We start from the raw sequence: 27305 nt of genomic DNA, 5'->3' as shown, positions 1-27305 counted from the left end.
TTTGAATTTAAGTTTGTTTAAAAATGAAGTTTTTTCATTGTGTCTTTAACCCAATGTGCCTTCAAAATAGGTTTTAAATTGACTGTCACATATGTAGTGTAAAATTTGACTTCCCATTTCAACAATGGCTTGTAGCACTTGCTAATTTGATTTTGAAATTTTATAAAATAGTCAGCTGTGCTAAGAGTAGTAGGTTTACTCTACCTCATAAAATTCCAGAGTGCTGCATAAGGAAAAAAAAAAGAACATGTAGAGCCTAAACACATGATAGATTAATAGATGTATAGCTGTGTAGAATATGTATTCAGAATCTAGGTAGCTGCAATTTAGTAAAAAATATGTTTATTTACACAGTAATCTTAGCTGTGTAACATGGTAACAGGAACAAAAGAGGTATTTACAGTATTTATGCTCCTGTCAAACATTTTTCATGTATGTGTGTTTGCATGCAACTGCAATTTTCTTTTTTGTAGGTGTTGCAATTGAAAGCAAGGCTTTAAATTGTGGTTTACGTCAAAATTTTAAAATATAGCCACTAGTTTTGAGTGTCTCAGATAATTAGTATTCAGCATACACATATACACTCCCCAAACTGAATGCTGGTTAAGAACACATGAGCATAAATATCTTGGCCAAATTTATATTGCAAGTCAGTGACAGTACAAGATTAGAATTAAAAACTTAAAACAAAGACAGAGGAAAAGTAAATAATAGAATTGGACTAGAATTTAGAGATCGGGATGGTATCAACTTAGTACAACATCACAGCCAAGTACACGTCCCCTCCTTGAGAGGTGGTGCTGTTGATGTAGGCAGTGGCATAGATCAGCTGTTATTATCAGAAAAAAAAAAACAAATTCTAGCAGAACAGAGTTGTAGGGATTATTCAGCCTAAACTGAGGTAGTACTGAACGAGCTGTTATATGTTTTAGAAATTGTATACATAGAAATGTTCTATTATTCATGCAGGATTGCAGCACTGTTTGTTTGTTTTGGGTTTTTTTTTTATATCTTGGACAAAGATATCTGAGTAAATTTTCTTTATTTCTGAAGGTATGTTACACTTCAGTAGGATTACGTAAATTTTTCATTAAGTTTTTCCCCTTTATTTCCATATGTTCCTTTGTTGTACTGTATGCTCCACCTACTGCCCACAAGGACCACCAGGTCCATTTTAGCAGATCTGCTTGCCATCCGTCCATCCATCAGTTCATCCACCCAGTGGGAAATCTGTACCAGTGCAGGGGGTGAATCTGTGCCAGGGGCTGGACTTGGCATTCATCCTTGCTGAATTTCATGCGGTTCCTGCCAATAACTATTCATAAATCTAAATTTATACATGTATATGTATAGGTTGGATGGCACTAAAATGAGCTCACGTGAATGATTGGTATCTCCACGAGACCCATGTTTCCATTGTTCTGTGGCTTCAATACAGATGCTGGGGCTCTTGTTTGTTACCTTTGTTCTTTATGTTTTTAGCTGGCTTATAGATGACAGTCTTTGTCTGATCATACCTCTTCAACCCCCAAAATTCTAAATTATCTGAGGGTTGCTAGCAACTATAGTGCAAATCATTCGTTAACAGAATTATCTTCATGTGATACATCAGGAATAAGTTATCTGCAGTTAGATACTGTTGGTTTGGTTGCCGTCTATTTTTTAGAAAAAATATACAACGTCAATGGTACATTTAGCTTTGGGAGCTTGTAATTCATATTTGTTCCATTTCTGTTTGAAGCTTTTGAAAATAGAACTTAAAATTGCCTTATGGTAGTATTTTTCAATGAATTATTATTAAAGATACTTTAGTTACCTCAAACTGCAACAGATTAGATTTGTCTCTATGGAGAGAAAGAGCAGCATACACAACGTTCATGGGATGGTCTGTGTAGGGTAGTGATTGTTTATAAAGGGTTCTATAGTTGTTCCAGAAAGAGTCATCTTCAGAACTATAGGGTTTCACTCAACACCAGTGTCCTATTTACCTCCTTTTAACATTTAATATTTTGAAATTTGAGTTATGGTGCACTAGTGACTTTAAATTTTTTTCTCTATGTTTAAATTATGCTGTGCCTTCTTAGTGCAAGACTTAAAAGGGTTTGGGATGAGTTCTGTGTTTTAAAGCATTGAGTCTCTTCCAGTGTTTTGACACAACTAATTTGACTAAAGCGAACTATAATTAAACTCTACTTCTGGGTAACGGCTGCCAAAAAAAGAGTGTACAGTGGAGTCCATTTACAGTGTGCTGTTGAAGCAATAAATCTGTGAAAAGAATAACATATGCTTAATTTCAGTAAACAACTTCTTAAAGTTTGTTTTGTTTTGTTTTAAAAGGAGAATCTATGAAAGCTTATACATGATGTTCTAATGAACCTGCTGGCACATTTCTTAGGAGAAACAGTTTTCGCTACTGTATCTAGCTAGTAACACGTTGTATGTCTTACAATACAGGAAAGGTAAATAGCATCAAAGATGAGCAGACAAAACTACTTAGATCTAGGACACTGAGATGAAAAAAGGTATTTTCATAAAAACAGAATGTCAGATGTAACGGTGGCCTTAAAATAACAAATTGGAAATAACAAATGATAGGAATTCTGTTATCACTAATTATCCTACTATGTGTTTGTCTGTTGTTCTGTGCTTTCCCACTTCTTAAAGACTTCATTTTCCACGTGAAGCTGGCTGCCTTTCAGTGGAAGATGTACCTTTGGTGTAACTTGGTATGATCGTTCTGAAGTCCCACTCACAAATTTAGCTGGCAGAGTGAGAGACAGGGTTCCAGTAATTTTTGCCTGGTTTTCAGTGTGACTTTTGTTCATATCGATGTGGAGAGATGGCAGTGTTTTAATGATAAAAAGCATATTCTTTTTGATCATTCAGAATTTTGGAAGGAAAACTCGCTCTTTTCTGGAAAGCTTCTAGCCAGGTCTAGTCACGAAGAACCTAAGTAAGATCTGAATCAACACATGAGGAGTTGACTTTGCTTTAGTGGTAAATTCAAAGCTGGGAGGCACAGGAAAATTAAACAGACCAAAAAGTGAAAGTGGCTTCTGATATGGCTTACTGTTTTTATACTACGTTTATAGATTTGGTTTATAGACTGATGACTTAGCTGGCAGTCACAAGAGGAGGTTGAGATTGTGTGTTTGCTTATGATCATTGTAAGCCATCAGGCATGATGTGGGTGTGAAAGATCCATCTAAACCATGGACATTTAGTGGGGATACAGAAATTTAATTCTCATTTCACAAAGGTGCAGTGAAATGATAGCTGAAATATGGCTTGCAATTCTGTTTGCTGATATTCAGAGGGAGGAATTCAGTTGTGGCTACAAGGATAATTATGGTACTAAAGCCTATTTCATCAATCAACAGTCAAAGGCTGGTGTGTTTATCGTCATGCAGCAGAAACTGCGATATAAGTACCTTTTGTAAAAACACTGGAGTGAATATCAAGGAGTCTACAGAGCTGGCCAAGGAGGAAAACAACACTGATCCAGGATCAGATGGACCTAAAATAATGGCCATGTATAAATTAAGGTTAGGAAACTGGAAGGAATTCCAGTTATTAGAAGAGAGAAATCTGAAACAAATTTAAAATAGGAATAGAAAAATAATAAAGCAGCAGTTCTGTTGAAACTACTTTAATTAACAGGAACAGGAAGGGAATATATTAAAAAGTAATCTAGGCTGATAAAAGATCTGTATTACAAGGGTAAGTGTAAGAAAGCCTATATTTTACAAAGTCTTGAATGCATAGAGGGCTGGACTTGACCTATGGATATAACACATTTAAATGCAAAGGCAATTTCCGTTCTCTGTTCTTGACTGTTTCTTATCCTTTATTAATTTTTCACTACTATAAGACTTGAGCAGCGTGAAGGTAGTATAAAGAGAATAATGAAATAATGCGTGCTGCACATGACATAAAAGAAAAAATTGGATTTGATTTAGCAAGTTGAGTTTAGATGAGTGGTTTTAATATTCAACTGAAATTTACAAGCACATCTATAATTTCATGAGTGATGTATAATTCTCTTTGTTTGATTTCCTGGCTAGAGTAAAAAGATTAAATGGCTTTTTATGACTTTGAGACAGTAATAAAAAACTGAAAATCCATTATGTTAGGTAAGTCACTAGAGGAATCAGCCAATCGTTCTCTCAGATGGTGCTTCTTTCATTTGTTCAGAAAAATACGCATGGCCTGTGTTAATACCAAGTGCTCCAATCAGCACTGGAGAAGTCCAGATCATTCACTTTGTCGCAGGTGGTCTTTTCCTTCTGTTTTTTTCTCTCTTTCACAGAATACACACCTTTTTTTGTGTATTAAGATGTGTTGTCCTTTGTCACAGGTGCTTCTTAAGTTTGGGGTTTTTTTGACCCTTTAAGCCACAGCTTAATCAAACAGAACCTAAGCAAGAGCTCATTGGGCAGGGTAAAAGAGAGGGGGTTTGAACACATAATTTCAGGATTTGACCATTGGTATATTAGTTCTACTGCAGTCTTCTGCAGTATCAAGGATATCAAGATCAAAGGGCAAGTGTACAGTAGTTGAAAATGTACTGAGTTTTCTGGAAAGAGTGTCACAAGCTGAACAAGCGGACTCCATGAGTGATGTGGCAATATTGTTGCAAGAGTCTATAGCCGGTTGATATTTCTAAGAAGAAGAACAGAGAGTAGTGAGCATGTGTCGGTGGTCACTTGAACCTGATGACCAGCCTGTTACATTGCACAGAAAGCTGTAGCACTTGGGGGGACTTGTGTCAGGTTCATGAGTTTCACTGCTGATGGCAATGACTGAACATCTGATTTTAAGACACCACCACAAAGTTTAGGAATCACATGTTGTGCTTTTGCCTAAAAAAGGCACTTAAAGAAATGAGTGTGATTAGAATTGATAAATTTTACATATTTTATTTGCAATTTAGTGTGTAGTGAATACCTGTTTACTCATGAGTAGCATGCTGCTCTGTGATCACATAATTTTATTTCCTGCATCTATGTGGATTTTTCAGAGTGAGGAGTGTGTATTTATATATATATAGTCATTGTAGAACACTGTAAAATGGCAAGAGAAGCAAAGGTAATAACTACTTTGGCATTTTAATATTATTCTTCAAAAGTTACAGATTTTTAAACAGTATCTCCTTAAGATGGTGATCATGAAAAATGAATATACTGTGCTGATAACTAGAGAATTTGTACTTGTTCTGAAATTTGTGTTAGTCTAGTAAAAAGGGGTTTGTACCCTTATGTTCACCCTTGTGAACTGTGAAACAATTCATAACACACCCTTTTAGATAGTATCTTGATTAAAAAGAGTCATAACCATACATCATGTAGGATAAAGACCATTTGGTATAAAGGCCATGAAATATAAATATTATATCAACGTTATACATTTATTATGACAATCATAGAATGGTTTAGGTTGGAAGGGACCTTAAAGATCATCTAGTTCCAACCCCTCACGGGCCATCGGCAGGGACACCTCCCACTAGACCAGGTTGCTCAAAGCCCCATCCAGCCTGGCCTTGCACACCTCCAGGGATGGGGCATTCACAACTTCTCTGGGCAACCTGTTCCAGTGTCTCACCACCCTCACAGTAAAGAATTTCTTCCTGATATCTAATCTAAATCTACCTTCTTCCAGTTTAAAGCCATTACCCCTTGTGGTATCACTACATGCCCTTGTAAAAAGTCCCTCTCCAGCTTTCTTGTAGGCCTCCTTTAGGTACTTGGAAGGCTGCTATAAGGTCTTCCCAGAGCCTTCTCTTCTTCAGGCTGAACAACCCCAACCTCTCTTCATGGTAGAGGTGTTCCAGTCCTCTGATAATGTTTGTGGCCCTCTTCTGGACCCGCTCCAACAAGTCCATGTGCTTCTTATGTTGGGAGCCCCAGAGCTGGATGCAGTATTGTATCATGGGGAATATTTCAGCTTTTCATCTTTGGCATGGATTTTTGTGAACTTAGAAAACTCCATGAGGCAGAAGAAAGCAAAAGATACGAGAACTTTTATGGTAAACACAGATACCATGGGTCCTATGATAAAAGTGACAGTGCTGAAATGAAAAACAGATATGAAACATGGATAAGGAAATTATAACTTTGTAGTGATACAGGTAGGGTTTTGACATAGACACTTGTTCATATATCCGCCTTTACAGCTTTTCTCTTCCTTTTTTTAAAGCTGGAATTAATTGGAACAGTTTAAAGCTTAGTGTTATTAATGAGAAATTTATCTGTAAGCATTGAAAAGCTTTTTTTGAAATGCTTGGAAGTTCACAGTTTGAACTATCTGTGCTTATGTTAATTTTATAATTTCTATTTTTGTTGTTTTGTCACCTTATGATAGGTGTGCTCTCTCTCCTTATGGCCACCTGGGCTGCCCATATTTCTTGCAGGTCATGTGAAGCAAAAAAAATAATTTCTTTACATAAGGCACTGCCATTCAGCTACATGTTGGCATCTTGCCTCTGTGCAAGGTAGAATTTCCTTATGCTTCAACTGCCATTGGAAGACAAATTACACTGAAGCATTTTTTTTCCAACTTCCAATATTCAAGGTACATTTTAGTTTGGAGAATGTAAATTACATCACCTATAACCTTATCAGACATTCTCTAAAATGGTAACATGTTAGCAATTTAGTATCCACTTCTGTAACTTTTTTTAAAATACCTTAAGAATATTTGTTAATGGTCACATACATAAAATATCTCATGATAAGAAAGGCATTTGTGGAGTGGGATGGAAGAACTGAGAAGTGCCAAGGGACTTCAGAATGCAAGAAACAAGTTAAAGTTCAGTTTAATGGGGAAAATATAGCTGTATCAAAGCAGCCTTTCTTGAGGTCCTAGTGAATGTCTTCGAACTTGAATAAAAATCAATAGGTATTTCACAATCCTATCAGTTTCAGAGTTGTAACTATATATCATGTTGCCTCAATTGCCTTGTTTCCAAGGTATGTTAGATTTGTCACAGCTCTAAAGTGATATTTCGGAGGCTGTCAACTGTTTATGGATTGTGAGGTTACTAGTGAATATTTGACAACGTTGAATCATTTCCAAACCTACAAATCTGTTGACTTCTTTGAGTTCTGGTCTGCTGAAGGACAGCACTGGACTTAACCAACAATGTCTTTAAGCACTTGCAGTGCAGGGTTCACAAGAACAGTGTTTATATGTTACTCATTATAAAGTGGGAAATAAAGGATGCTTTTTAAAATGAATGTCAAAGAAAGTGGAGTCTATGAGTCATGGAAGGTTAAACCCCCTGTCCACCCTTCAGTACCTTAGGATCTTAATAGATCCTTTCCCATATTTTTCTTGTCATGTTTTTTTTATTAATGGTCGTGATATTTTTTTGAGATCTCATTCAATATGGTTGGAAAAAAGGCACTTTAGTATCTTGTTAGCCTTTTTCACAGTCAAGAACTTGAATATTTCCTGCATGGCAAATAACTCTTTAATAGTTCTTTTTGTCTTGTAACCTTGTAAATAAGCAAATGAGAGGAGAAGGAATTGTTCCGTTTATTTCCACTGCAGTTAAAGTTTATGCATACCATAAAACTACTGGTACCAGTTTTCTACTGGAGTTTGCTGTAGGCTGTTAGTGTACAAACTGTTTGCTCTGTTCTTATGTTCTTTCTTGTCATCTGTTATGCACTGTCAGAGAGACTATACTGTACAGGCTGAACCTTTGTTCAGACCCAGTCCAGTTGTTCATATGTATTTAACATAGTTGTGATTGTGTTCTTAACGTTGTGAGTCGGCAATTTTACCAGTGGTGCAGCTGGTCAGCCAGTCTGGCAAAACCGAGTGAGGACAACTTTGGTAGAGAGAAGATTTCCTCGAGAAACAGGGTGTCAAGATTTAAGATGGGGAGATTCTGAAAAAATGATGCAATTTGCGTATTTTTGTTGAAAGATTTCCCTGTAAAAATCTCTTAAGAAATGAAAATATTGCAAACGTGGTCTCCAAACAGTTAAGGCATAAATGCTAAAATCTATTTTAGGTACTTCCATTCAGTAAAGCTAACATCTAAAATAACTGGTAACATCTTGCAATAGATCTCAAACTCGTGTTACAAAATAATTTATTGTACACGCAGCCTTATTAAAATGTTTTTATTGTGGAGGGAGACAATGATTGTTTATGGTCACTAATTAAGTAGACTGTACTTTGTTTAGCTACCATCCTGCACTGTGCTTAAAAATCATAGCAAATATTAGAATATTGGCAATTTAAGTACCACTTGTACCTAATACAGCAGTAATTTCTAATAATGTGTTTGTAGAGGAAGACTTAGGTCTAAAAAAGGAAATATTGCTGGCTAGGAAACATGACGTTTGGAATCCAGAGGAAATGCCAAACATCTTAGCGTTTGGCTGGCAGTGAATTATTGGGCAAACGGAAGTTTGAATGGTAACAACCACAGACCCTCTGGGTGGACCTGATGTCTATAATTTCTTTATACATTGGTCTTCTTTACTTAATTTTCTTTTCAACAAATCAGATTCCTTTGGATTTGTATCCTTTCTGTGATCAGCTTACACTTCACTCTCCACTGTCAGCTTGAGAGATTCTTGCTCAGTTAAGTAAGGTTATGTGAATAATAGCACCTGTTGAAATATGTCAGAATATGCAAACCCTTCTCAGTTTTGCATACTTCACTATTGTACTTCGTTCCTATCTAACAAAAATTAAGAGATCTTTTTCATGTGCAGCATCAGGTTTTTTTTTGATAAAACATGGTTTTCATAGAGATTCAGGGTGGTGTGTATCTTAAAACGGACTGGAAGCAGAGTAGTTTGGAAGTGTTTAAAAGCCATGGAAAAGTTATTTCTACAGATCTTAAATTTGGGGGCCAGTACCTGAACTCATGCTTTTAACTCAGGAGTCTCTGCATAACAGTCTGAATGTTTTTCCTCTATCAGGGCTATAAGGTGTGGCGTTGTGTGTACACGTGTGCTTCCTTAGGGCACAGTTCTACCATTAAAAAAAAAAAAAAAGAAACACAACCAAAACAACCAACCAACCAAACAAAAAACCCAGAAAGGATTGGATTGAATGCTATGTTGGCTGCTGAAAGCTGATCAACAGAGATTATACTGACTGTCTCATTGCTGTGACTTCTCCTAACTCTATGCAGCAGAGTGGAGTGAGCAGGTAGAGAAAACCTCTAGGAGAAATACAATGTGTATGCTGTGCAAAGCCCGGAAATGCAGTTAATTGAAGACAGAAGTTGCTGGCACTTACGAATTGTTTCTTCAGCCTTCAGCAATGAAGGTACTGAAAGATGGAAAGCTGTAGTGTGTTTGAGTAACAAGAACATGTGAAGTTTGAAGTTCTTACCCTGTTATTTACGCAGTTTGAACAGTTGTTTGAACTTGCTTTATTATATGCATTAGTAAGACCTGGAAACTTTTATTTTTGTTGTTTAAGCTGAAGTCAGGTCCTGATAGCATTGTTAGAGTCATGATAATAAATTTAATCTGGACTTTTAACATCGTGGAGGAAAACCTCTTCAGAGTGGGATACCCATATGCAAATTAAAGACTTCGCCTCTCTAGTCAATAATAAATCTCCAGTTCTGGGACATTTTACAAATAGTACCAATTACCAGAATGTGTTTCAAAACTAGCAAGTATTGAACGAGGAAACAAGAATTGTCTTTTGAACTCTATATTGAAGAAAACCTTTCACTTTTATACTGCAGATGTCATTAATATTTTGGTGCTGATGGTTGTAATATGCTTATTAAACTATATGTATATTTTCTACATCTGATAGGGATGCATGTTTCCTGTGACAGTATTGCTGTGTGCCTTGGGGTGTACAGTGGGAGCGTGGAGAAGTACAGTTTTGTATGGCCTGTCCTTGCACACTGTGTCCATCTGCTTTACAAGACAGCAGAGAGTAGAATGCAGGGAAAATTTTTATTGGGATCATGACATGACAACTCTATGTCCATTTCGTACTGAATGTTAGTTTAAGATGCCTGTTGAATGGATGAGGAGACAAAAGAGTAGTGAGAAAACAGGAAAGGAGTAACATGGTGGGAGTTTACTTCAGGTGAGAATAAGGAAATTTTTAATCTGTTGCTCATTTAGGGGAACACACCATTATTAGGTATGCCTGTGTCCATGCAAGCATGCAGCTGGTAGTAATAACCTACAAGAGGGGGACAGGAATGTAACTCTGTACAGGTGGCCTCAGCGGGATGACACCAGGGATTGCCCTTTGCTGGCCACAACCACTTCCAGCGGGCTCCAACAGACCCACCGCTGGGCACAGCTGAGCCCCTCTGCCATGACAGCAGTGCCCCTGGGAAAAGGAAAGGGTAAAAGTGTGAGGAGTGAGGGGAAAAAAAAGTGAGAGAAACAACCCTGCAAACACCAAGGGTAGAGGAAGAGGAGGTGGTGCTCCAGGGGCCAGAGCAGATACCCCCACTGTGGGTCCTCCATGGGGAGGACCAGAAGGACTCTGCAGGCTATGGAGAGCCTACGCTGGAGCAGGCTTATCCTGAAGGACTGCAGCCTGTGGAGAGGGAGGAAGGGTAACGTGTGAGGATGAGGGAGCAGCAGAGAGAAACTTTTAAGTCCTGACCATACCCCCTGTTGCCCATCTGCCCTGTGCCATTCGGAGTGCAGGGGAAAGTGTTCTCATTTGTCTTTGTTTCTCATTACCCAAATCTGTTTTAATTGGCAATGCATTAAATTAACTTTCTGCAAGTCAGGTTTTATTTGCCCATGACGGTTATAGCTAAATGGTGTCCCTGTCCTTATCTCAACCCATGAGCTTTTTTTTTTTTAATCTTATTTTTTCCCCCTGTCCTATTGGGGAAGAGGAGTAGGGGAGCGGCTGGGTGGGCATCTGGCAGCTGGCCAAGGTTAACCCACCACAGTGATGAATTGTTCAGTGAATGAAATATTTCACTTTGACATGTTAAGCGGTAGGGTTAGAAACTGCTACTGCGTAAGTGGCTAAACGATAAATTGTAGACCACTGAGACTCATCCTTTGGAGCTGGCAAACTACTTTGTTTAAAAAAGTAAAAAAGCCTTAATGTTCTGACATTTCTTTGAAGTCTGTGTTATGTCTTCTGCATTTATTATTGCTTTTCAATAAGTCTCTGATGAAAGCAACACAACATATTGGCAAAATGGTCCTTCACAACTGTCTAGTGGTATGTAAAGTCTCCTTTTCAACCAGTATTATTTTAGCCTCATCTCTTCTCTGGGATATTAAAATAGTAATGACTTAATCTCTAACTGTAGGACATGCTTGCAGATATTTTTCTGTCATCCCTTTTTTTTTTTGTGATAATGATAGCAAGGGAAAATATATTTTCTTCTTTTCCTAGTTCTCAATTCCAGTTTTTATGGAAGCATATGTATTTTTCTTGCATTCCTTTGCTGCCTTATTTGTATAAATTCTGCAAGAAACAATATTATGTTCAAAATCTGCATTGTTTCAACTTTGAATGATACTAAGCTACCACTCTGAATTTGTATGCACGGAAGAGTATATAAGAGTTAATAGAAATCTTTCCCAATCTTGACATTTCCTGGCTTATACCCAGTATCTGGTAACTATATGCTTAGGTGGTCTTCACAAATTTACTTCACTTTTACATTTGTATGACTTCTCATGGTAATATAACTTTATTAGAAACAGTAGACTTACTTACAGGTTTTCATAGGGTACATGGCAATGTCAAATCCTTGCATATGCTCCAAATAGGAAAAAAGAAATTGCTGTCCATTTAGGAAAGAAATACTGGGCAGAAAAGGTTGGCACGAGTGTTCTAACATAAATGTTAGAAATAAGATGCCATAGCAGTTTCTGTTGTAATGTCTTTTATCGAATGCAATTGCCCAGAATATTCAGATATTTTTCATTCTTTATCTCTCATCTGTGATATTTCCAATTGAATGCAAGAAAAAAAAATCCAACTTTCATATTTCAGAAGAATTCTGATCTGCCTACTTTTTGTCTTTATTGGCATATTTCTGATGTGCACTATTTTTATTTTAGATAAGACAAAAGGTTAGTTTTCATTCAGGGCTATTGTTTCCACATGGCTTTTTTGTGCTTCTTTTAAGTGAAAAGTCTTGATATGATTTCAATGTATGTTGTGGAAAGCTTTCATTTATAAGGTCAAGTGTCCACTCTAAAATACATATGGTGCATGTCATTTCATTTCAGAGTGTCCATACTTAGTCCCATGTAATGCTTTACGCACTCGTTTGATGAAGTCTGCCCTGTACTTAAGGTCTCATTCTACTGCATAAAGTAAATAAAATGCAGAGCAAGTACCCAGTTCATCTTACTTAGGAGATGTGAAGAATTTTTTTCCAAATGACATTGTTCTGGCCTTGAACTCTACTGAGGTGTATGTGTGCTACATTTAAATTTTGGTTTATTTTAGGCACGGAACTTGAAAATGTGGGGATATGTGAATGCCGGGGGAAGAATGGCATGTATGTTACCTTTGCATGAGAGAGGTCTACCATCCCAGTAGCCTTTTCAATTGCAGCTGTGAGCAATGGTAGTTTTTCAGATGAAACTGGTGGGAGACGAATCAGTTCCTCAGAACTAACTTACAGTTCTATGCATATTATTTTTTGACATTTTTTTCAACCTTTGTTTTGCTGTGCATTTTCATGACAAGGAAGTTTTCCCATTTGAAGTGACTGAGGCCTGTATTTGGCCCTGTCATCCAATATATAAAAGCACATTGAAACTGTAGTGCTTTAATGCATGGCTTTGATTTTCTTTGCTTTCTGTGTTTAGTTTTATGGTGGATCTTCTTAACTCCACTTCTAATTATTATGAAAAAATAAGGGCATGATTGGCATGGATACAGCTTCGTCTTCCCTTTTCTACCTGTGAACTTGTCCAAGAGATAGAGAAGTAGTCATGATTTTTTTTATTTTTTTTAAAAAGCAGTCAAAATTGTTACAGAGATTGTTTGGTTGTCCAGATTTGTCTTAAAATTACCTGTTTGAATATATATATAAGTGAGGTTCATTATATTCAATAAACTTTACGTCAATGTTCAGTTTTTTAACTTCTGACTTGGGAGACTGGCAATTTTTTGGAGTCCTCTACCAACGGATTTACCTTCATTTTATTCAAGGAGCTGAAAGAAAACATAAAATATCAGTGGTCCTAGCACAGCTTCTCAGTATGTCTAGTTTGCAGTCTGAAGAACAGCATCTTAAAGCCCTGGTTTCATTTTGCAGCAAAGAGTATGAAGACAGAAGAAATACGGCAAATATGCTATGATTGAGTCTTTGTTCAAGGTGGACTAAGGTCTTGTTTTTTGTAGGTGGACAGGGGAAACCTGCAGCATTACCTGATGGGCTGCTATTCCTGTTCGATATCCAGGGTTTATCAATATCTTTCATAGGCTAAATAATGATTTAAAAAAAAAATAAAAATCTATGCCTGAGTGAAATTCAGCATTAGACATAAAAATCAAATGAAAAATAGTTTATACATTTTACTAGTATTTGAGAACTATGTTTTTAAATAAAATGTCACAATTTATAATTTATATTAGAAAAGTTACTTGTTATGTAAAAGTAATTTTATTCAAGATATGTAGAAGTGGTATCTGGTAGGTGTACGGAAAGTCCCTAGCAATACCTAAGTAGCTAATCTTCTAAATGCATAACATTTAAAGCTCATGATGAAGATAAACTGACCTAAAAAGTAAGTGCAAAAAGGAAACAGAACAGCCAAACCAACCCAGCTACACTTATGTTTCTGTGCAATGTTAATGATGAACTTTCAACATCTGTTCGGAGTTCTGCAGCTAATGTAGCTGATTGAAAAATTAAATACATATATTCACATTTATTTAATGGGATTGGGCAGGGAGATTGTGTGTTTTTTTTTTTTTCTTTTTAAAGTAATGCCCGCTTATGTTTGAAGGAAATTGTACTTTGTACCACCTATAAAATTTAATTTTGTTTTCTTGCTTGGATTGGAATGTCTTTTTGATGATTTATCCATATGTCAGGCAGGATATCCAATGTGATAATGGCATCTACATAATTCCAGAAGAAAAAAAAAATCTTTTCCATTTCGCTCCATTCATACTACATGGAAACATACAGAAAAGCTCTTTGGTTCCCTTAGCCGGATGTATCACAGCAAAACTGTTTAATAGGTTTTTAAGTTTAGAGAATGAGAAAGTTAACTGTTGGTCTTGCTGATGACGTTTTCTAGGAGGAAAAAACCCCACAAATCTTTGCAGTTTCGAGCTTTACTCTTAATCAGAACTTGTGTGTGTTGGCAGCTTAACAATTTGAGCTGAGTTAGATTTGTATGGTATTTATATAAATACGTTTTACAGTATTTTTTTTTAACTTTGGCCACACTCTTGTAATATTAGATATGCGTCTGGTATGTTAGCTTTCTATGCATGTTTGTGTGCATAAATATGTTGGGGTGGGGGAGAAACTAACTAACTAAATGGCTGTATTAGAATGTTTTTCTGTTTTAACTGCTAGCTACCAAGGAGGGATTGCTGCCTTTTTATACTTCTTTTTTTTTTTTTTTTTTTTTAACATGAAAAAGTGTAAAAGGGGTGTCACAAGATGTCTTTTCCAGCTTCATAGTTGTTCAGGATGTATCCTTCTGCCTTAAATTATTCCTGTTATTTCATTAAGTACAGTTATCTGAAAATGTGACAATACACTGAGTAATAAAACTAGTGTATAGACTTTTCTGTACATGCTGTACATATTTAAATGACCCCATGGGTCTCCCAGAGCAAACTTTTAGCATTCCACATCTTTTACTGTGCATCTGCTACTGGCATGTAGCCACCCACCCACACAGATTTAGTTGAAATAAATGAAATTTATTCTAGTTCACTTAAGCAGAAGGGCTTGTAAAACATAAAGGTAGTCACTTTGCTGGTAAGGTTACTAAAACAGAGGGTTTTCTTAAGTGGAGTTTTGTGGGTTTTTTTTCTTCTGCAGGACTGTGCACAATTTCATACTTTCTTAAATTCTTATCTTATGTGTTCCTTTTGTTTTCCTTTGCAGATGGGGTTTATACAGATTAATGAGGACTTCATATTTATTGAGCCACTCAATCGCACTTTGGCTGTGACAGGTCATGCACACAGGGTGTACAGACGAAAAAGGTCCATAGAGGAGAAAATTACTGAAAAGCCAGCTTCTCAGAATCAGTACTGTGGTGTTGTTACAGGTAATATACAAATCTCACTGAAAAGATCTAATGTAGCAGACATATATTTAAGATATCTAGATAGTAGTAAATCAACCCCCAAGAAAAGCGTACCTGATTGTTCTTGTAGCAGTAACTTATGGTGGGCTTTGAGGTGGCAAGCTGAGTCTGCCACTTGTTGGAAGAGGGAACTGTCCATTGAGGAATAGACACTGCTTCTTAATGTCCCATTATATTTGAAAGTAGAAATATTTGGGTAATTTTTTTACTTCAACTTAATAATTACAACCTATTTCTTGTCCCTCTCTGTTTTCATAGTTGCTTAATTACTCACTATGTGCAGTGTTTGTACTTAGTTTTCCTTTTTAAAATGTTAGCACAGTTCATCCCGCTTTCGGGTAGTAGCAAGTCTTGAACTTCCAAATGGATCTGACACTGAACTGAAAGAATTTTTATAACAGTGTGCTTGTTCTATGATTGACACTTAGAAGAACTGTATGATACAATCCTAATGCTTCTTCCTTACTGGCAGGGAGAAGTTGTTGAAGTAGAAGGGCTTGAACAAAAATTTGGCACATAGTAATGACTTAATAGCTTTCAATGGAGAGGGGCGAAAATAGCTTTTGTGAAAGATGACGTTCTGCTCTTCCTGCTTCGTCATCATCTCCTCCTCTTCAAAGGATAGAGGACATCTCAGTCTTTTGAAGTCAGGATGAGCTAAGGGTGTTTTTAATGTTGTTGTGAGAAATTGTTTTTTCCCCAGGAAATAAACTGGAATGAGTGCACATTTATAGGTATTTTTTTCATGTTTCCTAACCTAGTATAAGTGAGATACTGACGAAGTGGAAAGAAATAGCAGAGGTGCACTGACATGGCTAGGGAGTTGGATTGTATGACGTTTGGGGTGAGGCAGAAGGAACTGGGTTATTTCAGTCAGGTGAAGAAAGGTGAAGGAAGGATGCAGCTGCAGTATTTTGGTGCCTAAGGGGCTACAGAGAGAAGATGAAGCCAGACTTTCCTTAGAGGTATGCTGTGACAGGATGCAACACAACAGTTGTAACTTGGATTCAAGGAAATCTTGTTTGGGCATAAGGAAAAAAAATCTCAGCATGAATGCTTAGCACGGGAAGAGGTTTCCTAGAGAGGCCATGGAATCTGCACCCTCAGACATTTACAAAACATACTTGAAGTGGAGATAGCTCTGAGAGAGCTGGTCTTACTTTGACACTTGCCTGGACTGGAGCAGGAGGTTGGCCTAGATGACCTCTGGAAATCTGTTCTAGCCAAAACTTTTCTGTGGCTGTGTGATTCATTCTGAACATTTATACTGCTCTGTCTGATTTATATGGTTACAGAATAAAAATGACAGTTGTTTTTTTTTTTTTTTTTTCAATTTTGGAAGTATTGTTTCTGTAATTAGGCATCCATCCACAGGTTGAAATCAAAGATGAATTAGTAAAGCAAGGCTCTTGTAGTTATTAAGAGGAACTAAGTAAATGACATGTAACTTCCTCCAGCAGGCTCTATATTTCTCTTCTAGGCACTGTATTACATTGCCACTGCTTATGTAAAAGTGGAATTTTCTGTATCAGCAAAAGTTGTTCACAGAAAGTAAAGCTGGTGATTCTTCCTTATTAGTGATAAGTGAGTTAGAACACGCATGCCTGCATGTGTTTGGGAGTGAGAAAAAGAGAGAAAAGGAAAAGTATGCAGAAGATGTGTGCAGTGGGAAAGGGGAGAGGGGCATCTGATGAATAGCAAACCATGATGTGTATGAAAATGAGTAAAGATGCACTCTTCAGTAAGGACATTATTTTTCTCTTGTGTTCATTACCAGTCATCCTCTCACTTTCTTTTATGCTCTGAAATGAGAAAGTTAGCTTATTCTGTTCTCATATTCTTATGCCCAAGGCTCTTGCTTGGTGCAAACAGTCTGTCAGCAGAGATTCAAATATTTGCTCGAAATAACTTTCATTCTCTCTACTACCATACCGAAATTTCAAAATAACTCAGGCTCTGCATAACTGATTAGCATCGGCTGGCATAACCTTATTGCCAGGGGGGTATAAATATCTGCAATTTCTAACTGACGCTGTTGTACCAGTAAGACCAGTCCCTCACTCTGCTGCTACCGGTTATTTTACTAAGGAGGGCTGCAGTAAGTTGCACGCATAAAAGCCCTGCATAAAAGCCCACGCATAAAAGGAACAATTTGCTGGTGTGACGTGCAGTTAGCTAATATCACTAAAACATTCATGGTACAGGCACAGCCTTAAAGGTGGGTTGAAGCGAGAAAAATAAGCCTTTGTAGCAATATTTGAGAATTTTAAGTCAAATCCTAAACTGAGTAGATCAATGAAACAAAGATAAAACAGATGAGTATGTGGGGCGCTCCGATATTCTCAGGTAGCCTTTGGTAGAGTCGTAGCTGTGAGGCACAGAGAAACAATTATCTCAGCAATATGGCACCTTCTCAGCAATATGGACCTATCTTACCAAAGGATATCTTGCTTTTACAGTACACGTGTGTCAGAATAGGTGAGCTGGGACAGGTATTTGTGCTGCTGGTTTTGAGCCACATTGATCTCAAAGACTGGCGACGCATCAAGCAAATGTGTATTGCCAGTGATGAATTGTAATTATTAGAAGGAATGAATGTCTGTGCTGGAGGTGTTGAAGGATGACTATTGGAAATAATAGCTTTTCATGCAGAACTAGCAGAGGCAATCAAAGAAGGTATTGTTTGTTGTCCGTTACTGTTGTGGGCTGGATTGAAAGATGCTACACAGCTAAACTTGTTTGGAGAGAACAAAGAACTTGTTTTTATGAATGGGGTGGATTTTTCTTATTAATTAGGGGAGGGGAGTATTGTACCAACAGGAGCAGATGCTTTCTGGACTTGTGAGAGTGTGCGTGTGTATCCTTTTGTTGAATGTGTGTGTGATTTTTATTTACATATGTGAGCCAGTTGCACATACAGAGACCTCACACTCCACACCTTTCTTTAGCACAGGGTCCATGAAATCTTTCAAAGCAATCAGTTCACAAGTGTGTTACAGATAAAATGTGAGAGAAGCAGTTGCTATTAGAGCAAAGGGCCACATTGGAAAGCTAAGCTCTTTTCCTTCTACCTAATCTGAAGAATTTTTTCCAGGCTGAAGCTGTTTGCACAGTGAACCTAACTCATGGTAAAGCCATGGGGCACTTAGGTGGGCGGGGGGTGGGGGGCGTGGGGAGAGTCTTCTCAAATTCCTTTTCACACAAACTAGTGAGTGAGAGCTCTTATCCAGGATACAGTAGATCTGAATTTTGAATCCCTTCTGTATTTGGGAGACTGGAAGCCTCTTCTTTTACTTCTCAGTTCTGGTGATAAACAATATACTCTTCTGAGTTACGGGCAGATTGTGCTTCTCCTCTTAGAGTGATGCTGTTTTGCAGGAAAAAGCCTGCTAGTTTCGCTGGATCAAAAGCAGAAGTTTGACTTTATGGGATGTAGACTGGCAGTCAGCTGGGAGAGCTGTGTTGGTTCTTGCTCTACAGCCTGTTTCCATGTGATAATCATGAAATAAAATGCATAAACAATCTTGGTCACAGGTCTAGATCTATGAGGTTGCACTAGATGGACACTGGTGCTGCTTGATTTATTGGTTTCCATTCCGCATGTCAGAAACAAGTTGTCACTCATTGTTAAGACATTTAAATCCTTATCCAAACTATAGTAGAGGTGTAGCTTGTGGCCTCTTAAGCTCCTGAATATTCCTGACCCAGCCAGAATACTGCAATTTCCATGTAGTGGGGTTGCCCATTTTCTTTTTCCTGGGAAAAGAAAGCCTGTGGAGTGATGGTGATACTCTGTACTCTGGGCCTTATGTGGATGTACTCAGGCAACACTCTTGTGCCTGAGGAATTGTAAGCGTCCAGGAGTCCTGTAATCATAGCCTGTTCTTAATGTTGGCTCAGGTACTTTATGCAACTTGTGGTTATAACAGCTGGATTTTCAGCTCTTTTAGTTTTTTTGGAGGGGATTTTTATTATTTTGTTAACACTTCTTGTTATTTTCTCTTAATTGCCTATTGAATGTCAAAGGTACTTGCTGCAGTATTTCAGGCCTTCTTGCTGCAATACTGGGGTGTTTCTAGCTTTCCTTTCAGTGAGCTGGGTTTAAATAATAAATTGATATGGAATCTTCATATTTTCTACCAGTTGCACAAAACACAAAAGCCATACTACACAGAACCCTCCTGTAGCATTTATTTTTTATTTCACCAATGTAATTAAGTTTTCAAGATAAATTTATGCATCTTTAATCCCAAGAAGCATTTTTTTTCAGTTAATCTGACTTTTATCTTATTAGCATAGGCGTGATTGATGTAGGTATGTTTATTTGCAGGAGTTGTAGTGTCTTACATACTGTACCTTCAATAATATGCAATTCTTTGTAATTTTTACATATTTGTGAGTATATAAAGAAACAAGTGTTTTTCCCTAAAGCCTGTTTTCCCTGTTATCTGGCGGTAATCATAGCAGTTGTTTGAATACCATGGGTACCAAAATTACTAGTTCCATTTATTTAAAGGTCTTAGGGAAGAGCTAAAATTTTCAGATAAATGAGATCTCATGTGATGGGGGATTCTGCCAGCAATTTGGAAAAGGTTGGCTGGCCACGAACAGATTGTCCTTTGGTTTGTTAACCTGGCAGATATCTGAGGCAAATGATGGGCACTGCCCCTTGCAGCCAGCTTGTCCACAGAGCTGTGCAGTCTTCTCATACACTGCAATCATGAAAGACAGAGGTTTCAACAGTTTATGGGACTATGGTGACCTTAGTGTTTAGCACAGTGCCGTATTTTATCGTGGGCTGCTTGCTGTCAGTTCTGAATAAAAATGCACCGCTAGCTAAAACTTTTAGAGAGGTGTGTTAGCAGACCTCTCTCAGCAGCCATGCTAATATTAAATTTAAAGTTTTCAACCACTAGCTGCTGTTTTTTTTTTTTACAAAGAAGTGAACAATGAATAAACTGTGTTGCTGGAAACTGCACTGGAATCAATCACTGCTCCTAGGAGGAAGGCAGATTGACCAGATGGCTCATGAGAGATCTTTTTTAACCCAAATGAGTTTACTGTTTAAACTTAGATCTATAGCCTACTCTTGCAGCATTAGATGCTTGTATGGTAAGTCATAGTTGTGTAGCTTATAGGGTGTGGGTTTTTTTGGCACAAATCCTGATACTGAAGTTTCATTAAAAATTATTCTCAAAAGAGTGATGAAAACACACATAATGTTTTATAAACTAGGCTGTAGATCCACAGTTAGGAAACACAAGTAAAACTGGAGGCCGGCTGTATGTATAAGGCTAAGCAAGTGTCTAAAGGCTCAAAATGAGCGAAGTTAAGTTTAATTTTAGATATATTTATTTCTGGAGAATATATACTTTTTTTCTTTTAGTAAATTTGTATGCGTGTCGGTGTTAGCATTGTCACTAGTTGTATAGGAATCAGTAAGCCCTTCTAAAATGTAGCGGGATGGACAAATCACTTTTTATATGTATATATAGTCTTCAACAAATTATTGCAGATAAAGAGACAACGTTTTAAAGCCTGTATGCCTTATACTTTTTACATTGAAAAGTATATATCTGCATTTTATTTACATTGAATCTATATTACACATACATTTATATTATCACGGATACATCTTCCAGTGATATCTTATATTTTAAAGTTAATTTGTGAGTTCGGTGACTTTTGAGGAACATTTTTAGCACTTTCCTGAAGAGTGATTTATTTTTTGGAGAGTAGTTATATGTTATAAAATGAACTTTAGGAACTTTCCTATTAGAGATGAGGCTGATTAATTGCAAAATATTTCCTCAAAATTTCTGAATATTTGATTGTTTCCAGAACATGTGTTTATAATTGTCATCTCAAGCATCACTTTTGTTGTAAACAGAGAGCCCAATATTCCATTGTGGAAGCTGGAAAAAATTTCACTTGATTTCAGTGACTTCAATGAGATGAGTCCCAGAAGTTTTATGTCCTTTCAAGGGGATCTAACAGAATTTGGCTATTACAACGGGGAGTTTCATCTTATATTTTGTTTCAAATTAAATTATTTCAAATGACATTGCTAAATGCTGTATGCATATCTGACCACCTTCTGGCTTGAATTGTTTCTGTGTAATTAGTTTTTATTTTTCCGTATGTACTGTAGTAGTAATGGAGATTTGTTGTGTTTTTGGAGGGGAAACTTAAAATTAACAAGAGCAGTAACCTCTAGTTTACCATAAATGTAACATGTTTTCAATTTGGAGCTTTCTGTAGGTTTAGAAGCCTGTTTCCAGGGTTTGGTTTTGTTGTTTTACTTTAGCTGCTTATAATGACAGCAGCACTGGCTTTGAAGTTATGTCAGTGAAACTTCACTTTTTTGTTTCTGACAAACCTATATCCTACATACTGTTCTCTGTCATTAATCTGAAATATTCTTTCATCTTTGCAAATCACTGAACTGTTCCATGTATTTTCTTAATATTGAATTTGTGGCAAATCTGTATTTGTCATTTTTTATGCTAAGATACAATTACATCAAGATGTTTTCTTTGTGATTTATGAAGATGGCAGATAATCCTGCAATGTCAGCGAAACTATTTTTCTGTCAAACCTAACATGAATTGAGTCTTCACCCACAAACCAAAATGAGTCACATACTTTTTTATAAAAATGTTCGGATGCAAAGAATCTGACTGACTTTATTTGAGCAGCTGGATAAGATTCCTGTTTTCTTGGTGTGAACTAACATTTATGTGTAATACTGGCCTTCACTCTGAGCCTTAGCATTGACAGTGCTCAGTAAGCGTGCATTAGAGTACGTAGATTTACATTCCACATAATCAGAGTTATACCATAATCAGAGGCAGCAAATCCTGAAAGTACTGTAAGGGTAGTTTGAAGGATGAGTTTGTCAAGCAATGTTTTATGTTGCAGATAAAAGAAAAAACAAGAATCAGAAAGTATCAGAAAGTGGAAGAGGAAAGCGATACTCTTACAAGTTGCCTCAGGAGTACAATATAGAAACTGTTGTGGTGGCAGATCCAGCTATGGTTTCGTATCATGGAACGGATGCTGCCAGAAGATTTATTCTGACCATCTTAAACATGGTAGGAAATTTAAAATTAATTTTTGTGTTTTGTCAACAATGCACATGCTGTGGGCTGGTTTTATTGCTCCTTTTAATTATTCTGACTGAGCACCTGTACGAGGCAGTCAGTACATGACCGTCAACAGGCTGTCAAGATTTGCTCCATTTATGTTTTGCAGTGTAAAACCATGGTGCTGCAGACTTGTCTGTACTGTCTTATATCTTCAGGGAAACCAGAAACTGAGATGAACAAGATGATTTATTTTTTTTTTGCTAGAAGCCCATGATGTTGTTGGGAATGGTGGAGTATTGGATGATTTCTCATGATCTATGCTTATTATGAAGAGGTGACATTGTTGTTGAGAAGGGTTGTGTGATCATTAGTGGCTGGAAAAAAAACAGAGGGTAATGCATTTGGACAATTACCTCCCCTCCCAGCTCTATCTGGAGCTGCAGTGCACTCATTTGGTGCATAAAGCAGTGAAAACTGTCATCTGTAATGTACAAGGCAAGATTGTTCTAAAGAAGGAGCATAAGCTGAAGAATAAGTAAAAACTTTTAACTGTTTTGAATGATAGGAAGAGTTATTGCCATGTCCTGGCTCAGACCGCCTGGGCCATGATCCTGAATTTAACTGAATAGAAATTTTCATGTGTCTAGTATAGTATGCACATGTAAGTATTTGGAGAAAAAGGCTACAGGTTATACAGGTCATGGCCATTGAGGGGAAGAGGTCTTTTCTGTGCTCCCAGAATGAATACTGCCTAAGCTCTGTTTTCCCCTCAGAAGGCCAACACAATTCATTAGCTTAATGTTCTGTTCAAATTGTGGAAAATTAAAGCAGTCACAGTAGAATATGAGGTTCTTTGAGGTTCTGTTATTTTTAGTCTACAGTGTGTTGTGTGCGATACAAGCACGGGTTTTTATTTACTTTTTTTTATCTTAGGTTTTTAACCTTTTCCAGCACAAGAGCCTTGGTCTACAAGTAAATCTTCGGGTGAATAAGCTTGTCCTCCTTCATGAGACTCCAGTAAGTATATATTATCTTTGTCTTAGCCTGTAGAAGGTAATGCTACTTAGCATGTTGCTCAAAGGCTTGTGATATTCACTGAATTTAATGGCTTACAAATTTTCTCACTTAGCTTTTGTGCATTATTTAGTTATTCACACTGCTGGGCATCCCCAGTAAAGATTAAGCTTCTCCTAATTTATGTGCTGCACATTTTGTGATTTTTCTGTGCTTGCAGTTGGAAGTCAATCAAATAAAGCTTCCTTGTGGAAATCGGCTGGTTCTTAAGAAAATCTACTTGTGCTCTGCTTTTTGTGCATTCCTATAACTCAGTACAAAAATCACCTCCCTTAAACCCAGTGGATCGTAGGAGAATTGATGTTCTTTGTCAGCCAGTCCCTTAACAAACAAAATGTGCTGTGATATAACAGTGTTCTTTCATTGCACCTTTCAGGCATCATCTCAAATCCTGTTCTTTCTTTCCAAAGAAAGATGAGTCAGCTGATATAGAATCATAGAATAGTTTGGGTTGGAAGGCACCTCTAAAGGTCATCTAGTCCAACCTCCCCTGCAATGGGCAGGGACATCTCCAACTAGATCAGGTTGCTCAGAGCCCCGTCCAACCTGACATTGAATGTTCAGGGATGGGGCATCTACCACCTCTCTGGGCAACCCGTGCCAGTGTTTCACCACCCGCAGTGTAAAAAATGTCTTTCTTATATCTAGTCTAAATCTACCCTCTTTTAGTTTAAATCCATTACCCTTTGCCCTATTGCCAAAGGCCCTGCTAAAAAGTTTGTCCCCATCCTTTCTGTAGGCCTCCTTTAAGTACTGGAAGGCTGCAATAAGGTTTTCTTGGAGCCTTCTCTTCTCCAGGCTGAATAACTCCAACTCTCTCAGCCTGTCCTGATAGGAGAGGTACTCCAGCCCTCTCATCATCTTTGTGGCCTTTCTCTGGACCCACTCCAACAGGTCCCTGTCCCTGTTATGTTGGGGGCCCCAGAGTTAGAGGCAGTACTCCAGGTGGGGTCTCACCAGAGCAGATAGAGGGGCAAAATCACCTCCCTCGACTTGCTGGCCATGCTTCTTTTGATGTGGCCCAGGATGTGGTTGGCATTCTGGGCCCATTGCCAGGTCGTGTTGAGCTTCTCATCAACCAACATCCCCAAGTCCTCTCAGCAGGGCTGCTCTCAATCTCTTCATCCCTCAGCCTGTGTTGACACCGGCAGTTGCCCTGGCTCAGGTTCAGGACCCAGCACTTGGACTTGTTGAGCGTCATGAGGTTCACACGGACCCACCTCTCAAGCCTGTTCTGGTCCCTCTTGATGGCATCCTGTCCCTCAGGCATGTCAACTGCACCACTCATCTTGGTGTTGTCCACAAACTTGCTGATGGTGTACTGGATCCCACTGTCTATGTCATTGATGAAGACACTGGTCTTCATCAATGACATAGTGGTGTTGTCCACAAACTTGCTGATGGTGTACTGGATCCCACTGTCTGTGTCATTGATGAAGACACTGAACAGTACTGGTCTCAATATGGACCCCTGAGGGACGCTGCTTGTCACCGATCTCCATCTGGACACTGAGTCATTGACCACTACCCTCTGGATGTGACCGTCCAACCAATTCCTTATCCACCGAACAGTCCACCCGTCAAATCCATACCTCTCCAATTTAGAGAGAAGGATGTTGGGGGGGACCGTGTCAAAGGACTTACAGAAGTCCAGATAGATGACATCTATATGCTCTTCCCTTGTCCACTGTTGTAGTCACTCCATCACAGAAGGCCACTAGGTTGGTCAGACAGGACTTGCCCTTGGTGAAGCCATGCTGGCTGTCTCAAATCACCTCCCTGTCCTTCGTGTGCCTTAACATAGCTTCTAGGAGGATCTATTCCATGATCTTCCCAGGCACAGAGGTGAGGCTGACAGGTTGGTAGTTCCCAGGGTCCTCCTTTCTACCCATTTAAAAATGGGTGCAATGTTTCCCTTTTTACATTCACCCGGGACTTCACCTGACTGCATGAATCTCTTGATTGAGACTTTCTATTAACCTATGGTTTGTATATCATACAAACATAACAATGTCAACTTGATTTCTTGGTTTTTTTTACAAAATATTGTGGAAATCCTTTCATATTTCAGTTAGTTCATGTAAAAGGAATTCCCTTATCCATGTTTCTAATTTTAAAATATATTTTTCCAGTGAATAAGAAAGTATTTCTTCAGTGTCCTCTCAGCATGTCAAGAAGTCTCATTTCATGTTCAAATTCTGGATCTTCACATCATTAACCTTTTCTTCACTAGGGGTAGTGAAAATATCAGCAAATGAATGGAAGAAAAGTTTAGGTGAACACATCCACTGTACATGTCTCTGTGTACTGTCTTCACCTCTATCTTTAAAAAGATGGTCTCTGCTCCTGAAGTTCAAGTCATTCTGCCATGAATATACTACACATTAAAAAGGAGAATATTTTTGCTAACTCAGTCAAAAAATGTTCTTAATTCTATTTACAGAATCTTAATTCCAATACGATGAATTGATTTTTATTTCCAGGCAGATATGTATATTGGACATCACGGTGAAAAAATGCTGGAAAGCTTTTGTAAATGGCAACATGAAGAATTTGGCAAGAAGAATGATATACACTTAGAAATGTCAACAAGCTGGGGAGAAGACATGTCTTCAGTTGATGCAGCTATACTGATCACAAGGTAAAATACTGGAAGATGAACATTAAAAATAGTCAGTGGCATAATACGAACATAGATCAAAGGAATTGATAGATGACCAACACAGTTAGGATTTAGTTTTGCAGTGAGGAAGAGTGCAACTTCAGGCTTTTTCCAGGGCTCAAAGGTAAAGTGGTGGTAAAGATGGTTCAGAAAGCAATAGTTCCCAGATGGTAAACGTGAAATGTCAAACAGGTCGCTCTCTTGTTTCTTATTTGGCTATATAGCTAAGACTATAGGTTGGGTGTCCCTCTCTGTGTGCCTTCATTTAAAAGAGGCAGCACGCGCAGACCTGTAGATACTTTCATTCAAAACACAAAAGCATATTTAGACCATTCAGAGCTGGATCAGCATGAAAATGGGCACATTACTGAGTTGTGCTTCCCTCTAATGGGTTGAGAACTAGTATGTCTCATTGTGTGCTGAAGGTACATCGCATACACAGTACCTGCTCTGCAGCCACAGGGGTGTGATCCCAGATCTGCAGTTCCTTATAACTCTTAAAGTATCAGGCATTTCACACATTTAGAAGGAAATATGCCTCCACCTCACCTCTTTCTTCCCAAGCAGATGCTGTTGTGGTTTTGGCTATCAGTGGTGCATAGGGGGATGCATCTTGATGTTCAGACTGCATATAGCCATTATCTAAAGAAAAGGAAAGAATGAAGGTTCAACTGGTCTAGGGTTGTGCTTAGTGCCATTTTTGAGGTGGACCTTGGACTGGATGACCTTCAGAGTTCCCTTGCAAAGAAAATTCCTGTGATGGTATATATTGGAATACTATTGTACTGTTCCATGCTAGTTGGTGACATGGTATCTTAAAACCGTGTGTAGTCTTCAAACTTGCTTGTAGCTTTTTACTGTTTGTTAAGGGCAATCATACTAGGAACTGTATGCATTTTTTAAATTAGTTTACATTCTGATTACTCCTATATCTATAGTGTATTTAAATTTTGTGAAGCAAAAAAAATGCTTCCCTAAATTTCCCTGTTTTGGAGGGCCAGGGACATACAGGAAACAGGAAATGATGAAGTCCAGATTGTCTGTGGTGACAGTTTTATTGCTACTTTTGCTGTTTAATCCCTTACTTCTTCTTAGAAAAGCCCACACCCATCTCTTCTTACCTGTGCCATCCCCCTCTGTTTGTTGTGTTTGTCTGTTTTATAGATTGTTGGGGCTTTGAGGGGCCAGATTCATTTTGTTACATAT

General features: G+C 37.9%; 1 protein-coding gene across 1 annotated transcript in view; it reads left to right on the top strand.

The window, feature by feature from the left end:
• Positions 1 to 27305, top strand: part of ADAMTS19 (ADAM metallopeptidase with thrombospondin type 1 motif 19) — a gene marked incomplete at both ends in the record, with an annotated part of 149614 nt that overhangs the window by 15891 nt on the left and 106418 nt on the right. The window contains 4 exons of the mRNA XM_082497411.1: positions 15071 to 15236; positions 22197 to 22369; positions 23297 to 23380; positions 25921 to 26078. Of these exons, the coding sequence (XP_082353537.1) occupies positions 15071 to 15236; positions 22197 to 22369; positions 23297 to 23380; positions 25921 to 26078 (581 nt within the window). The remainder of the gene's footprint in view (positions 1 to 15070; positions 15237 to 22196; positions 22370 to 23296; positions 23381 to 25920; positions 26079 to 27305) is intronic.

The sequence above is a fragment of the Vanellus vanellus genome (assembly GCF_965231255.1).
Source record: "Vanellus vanellus genome assembly, chromosome: Z".
Taxonomy (NCBI): domain Eukaryota; kingdom Metazoa; phylum Chordata; class Aves; order Charadriiformes; family Charadriidae; genus Vanellus; species Vanellus vanellus.
This window is presented reverse-complemented; position numbering and strand designations above follow the sequence as displayed.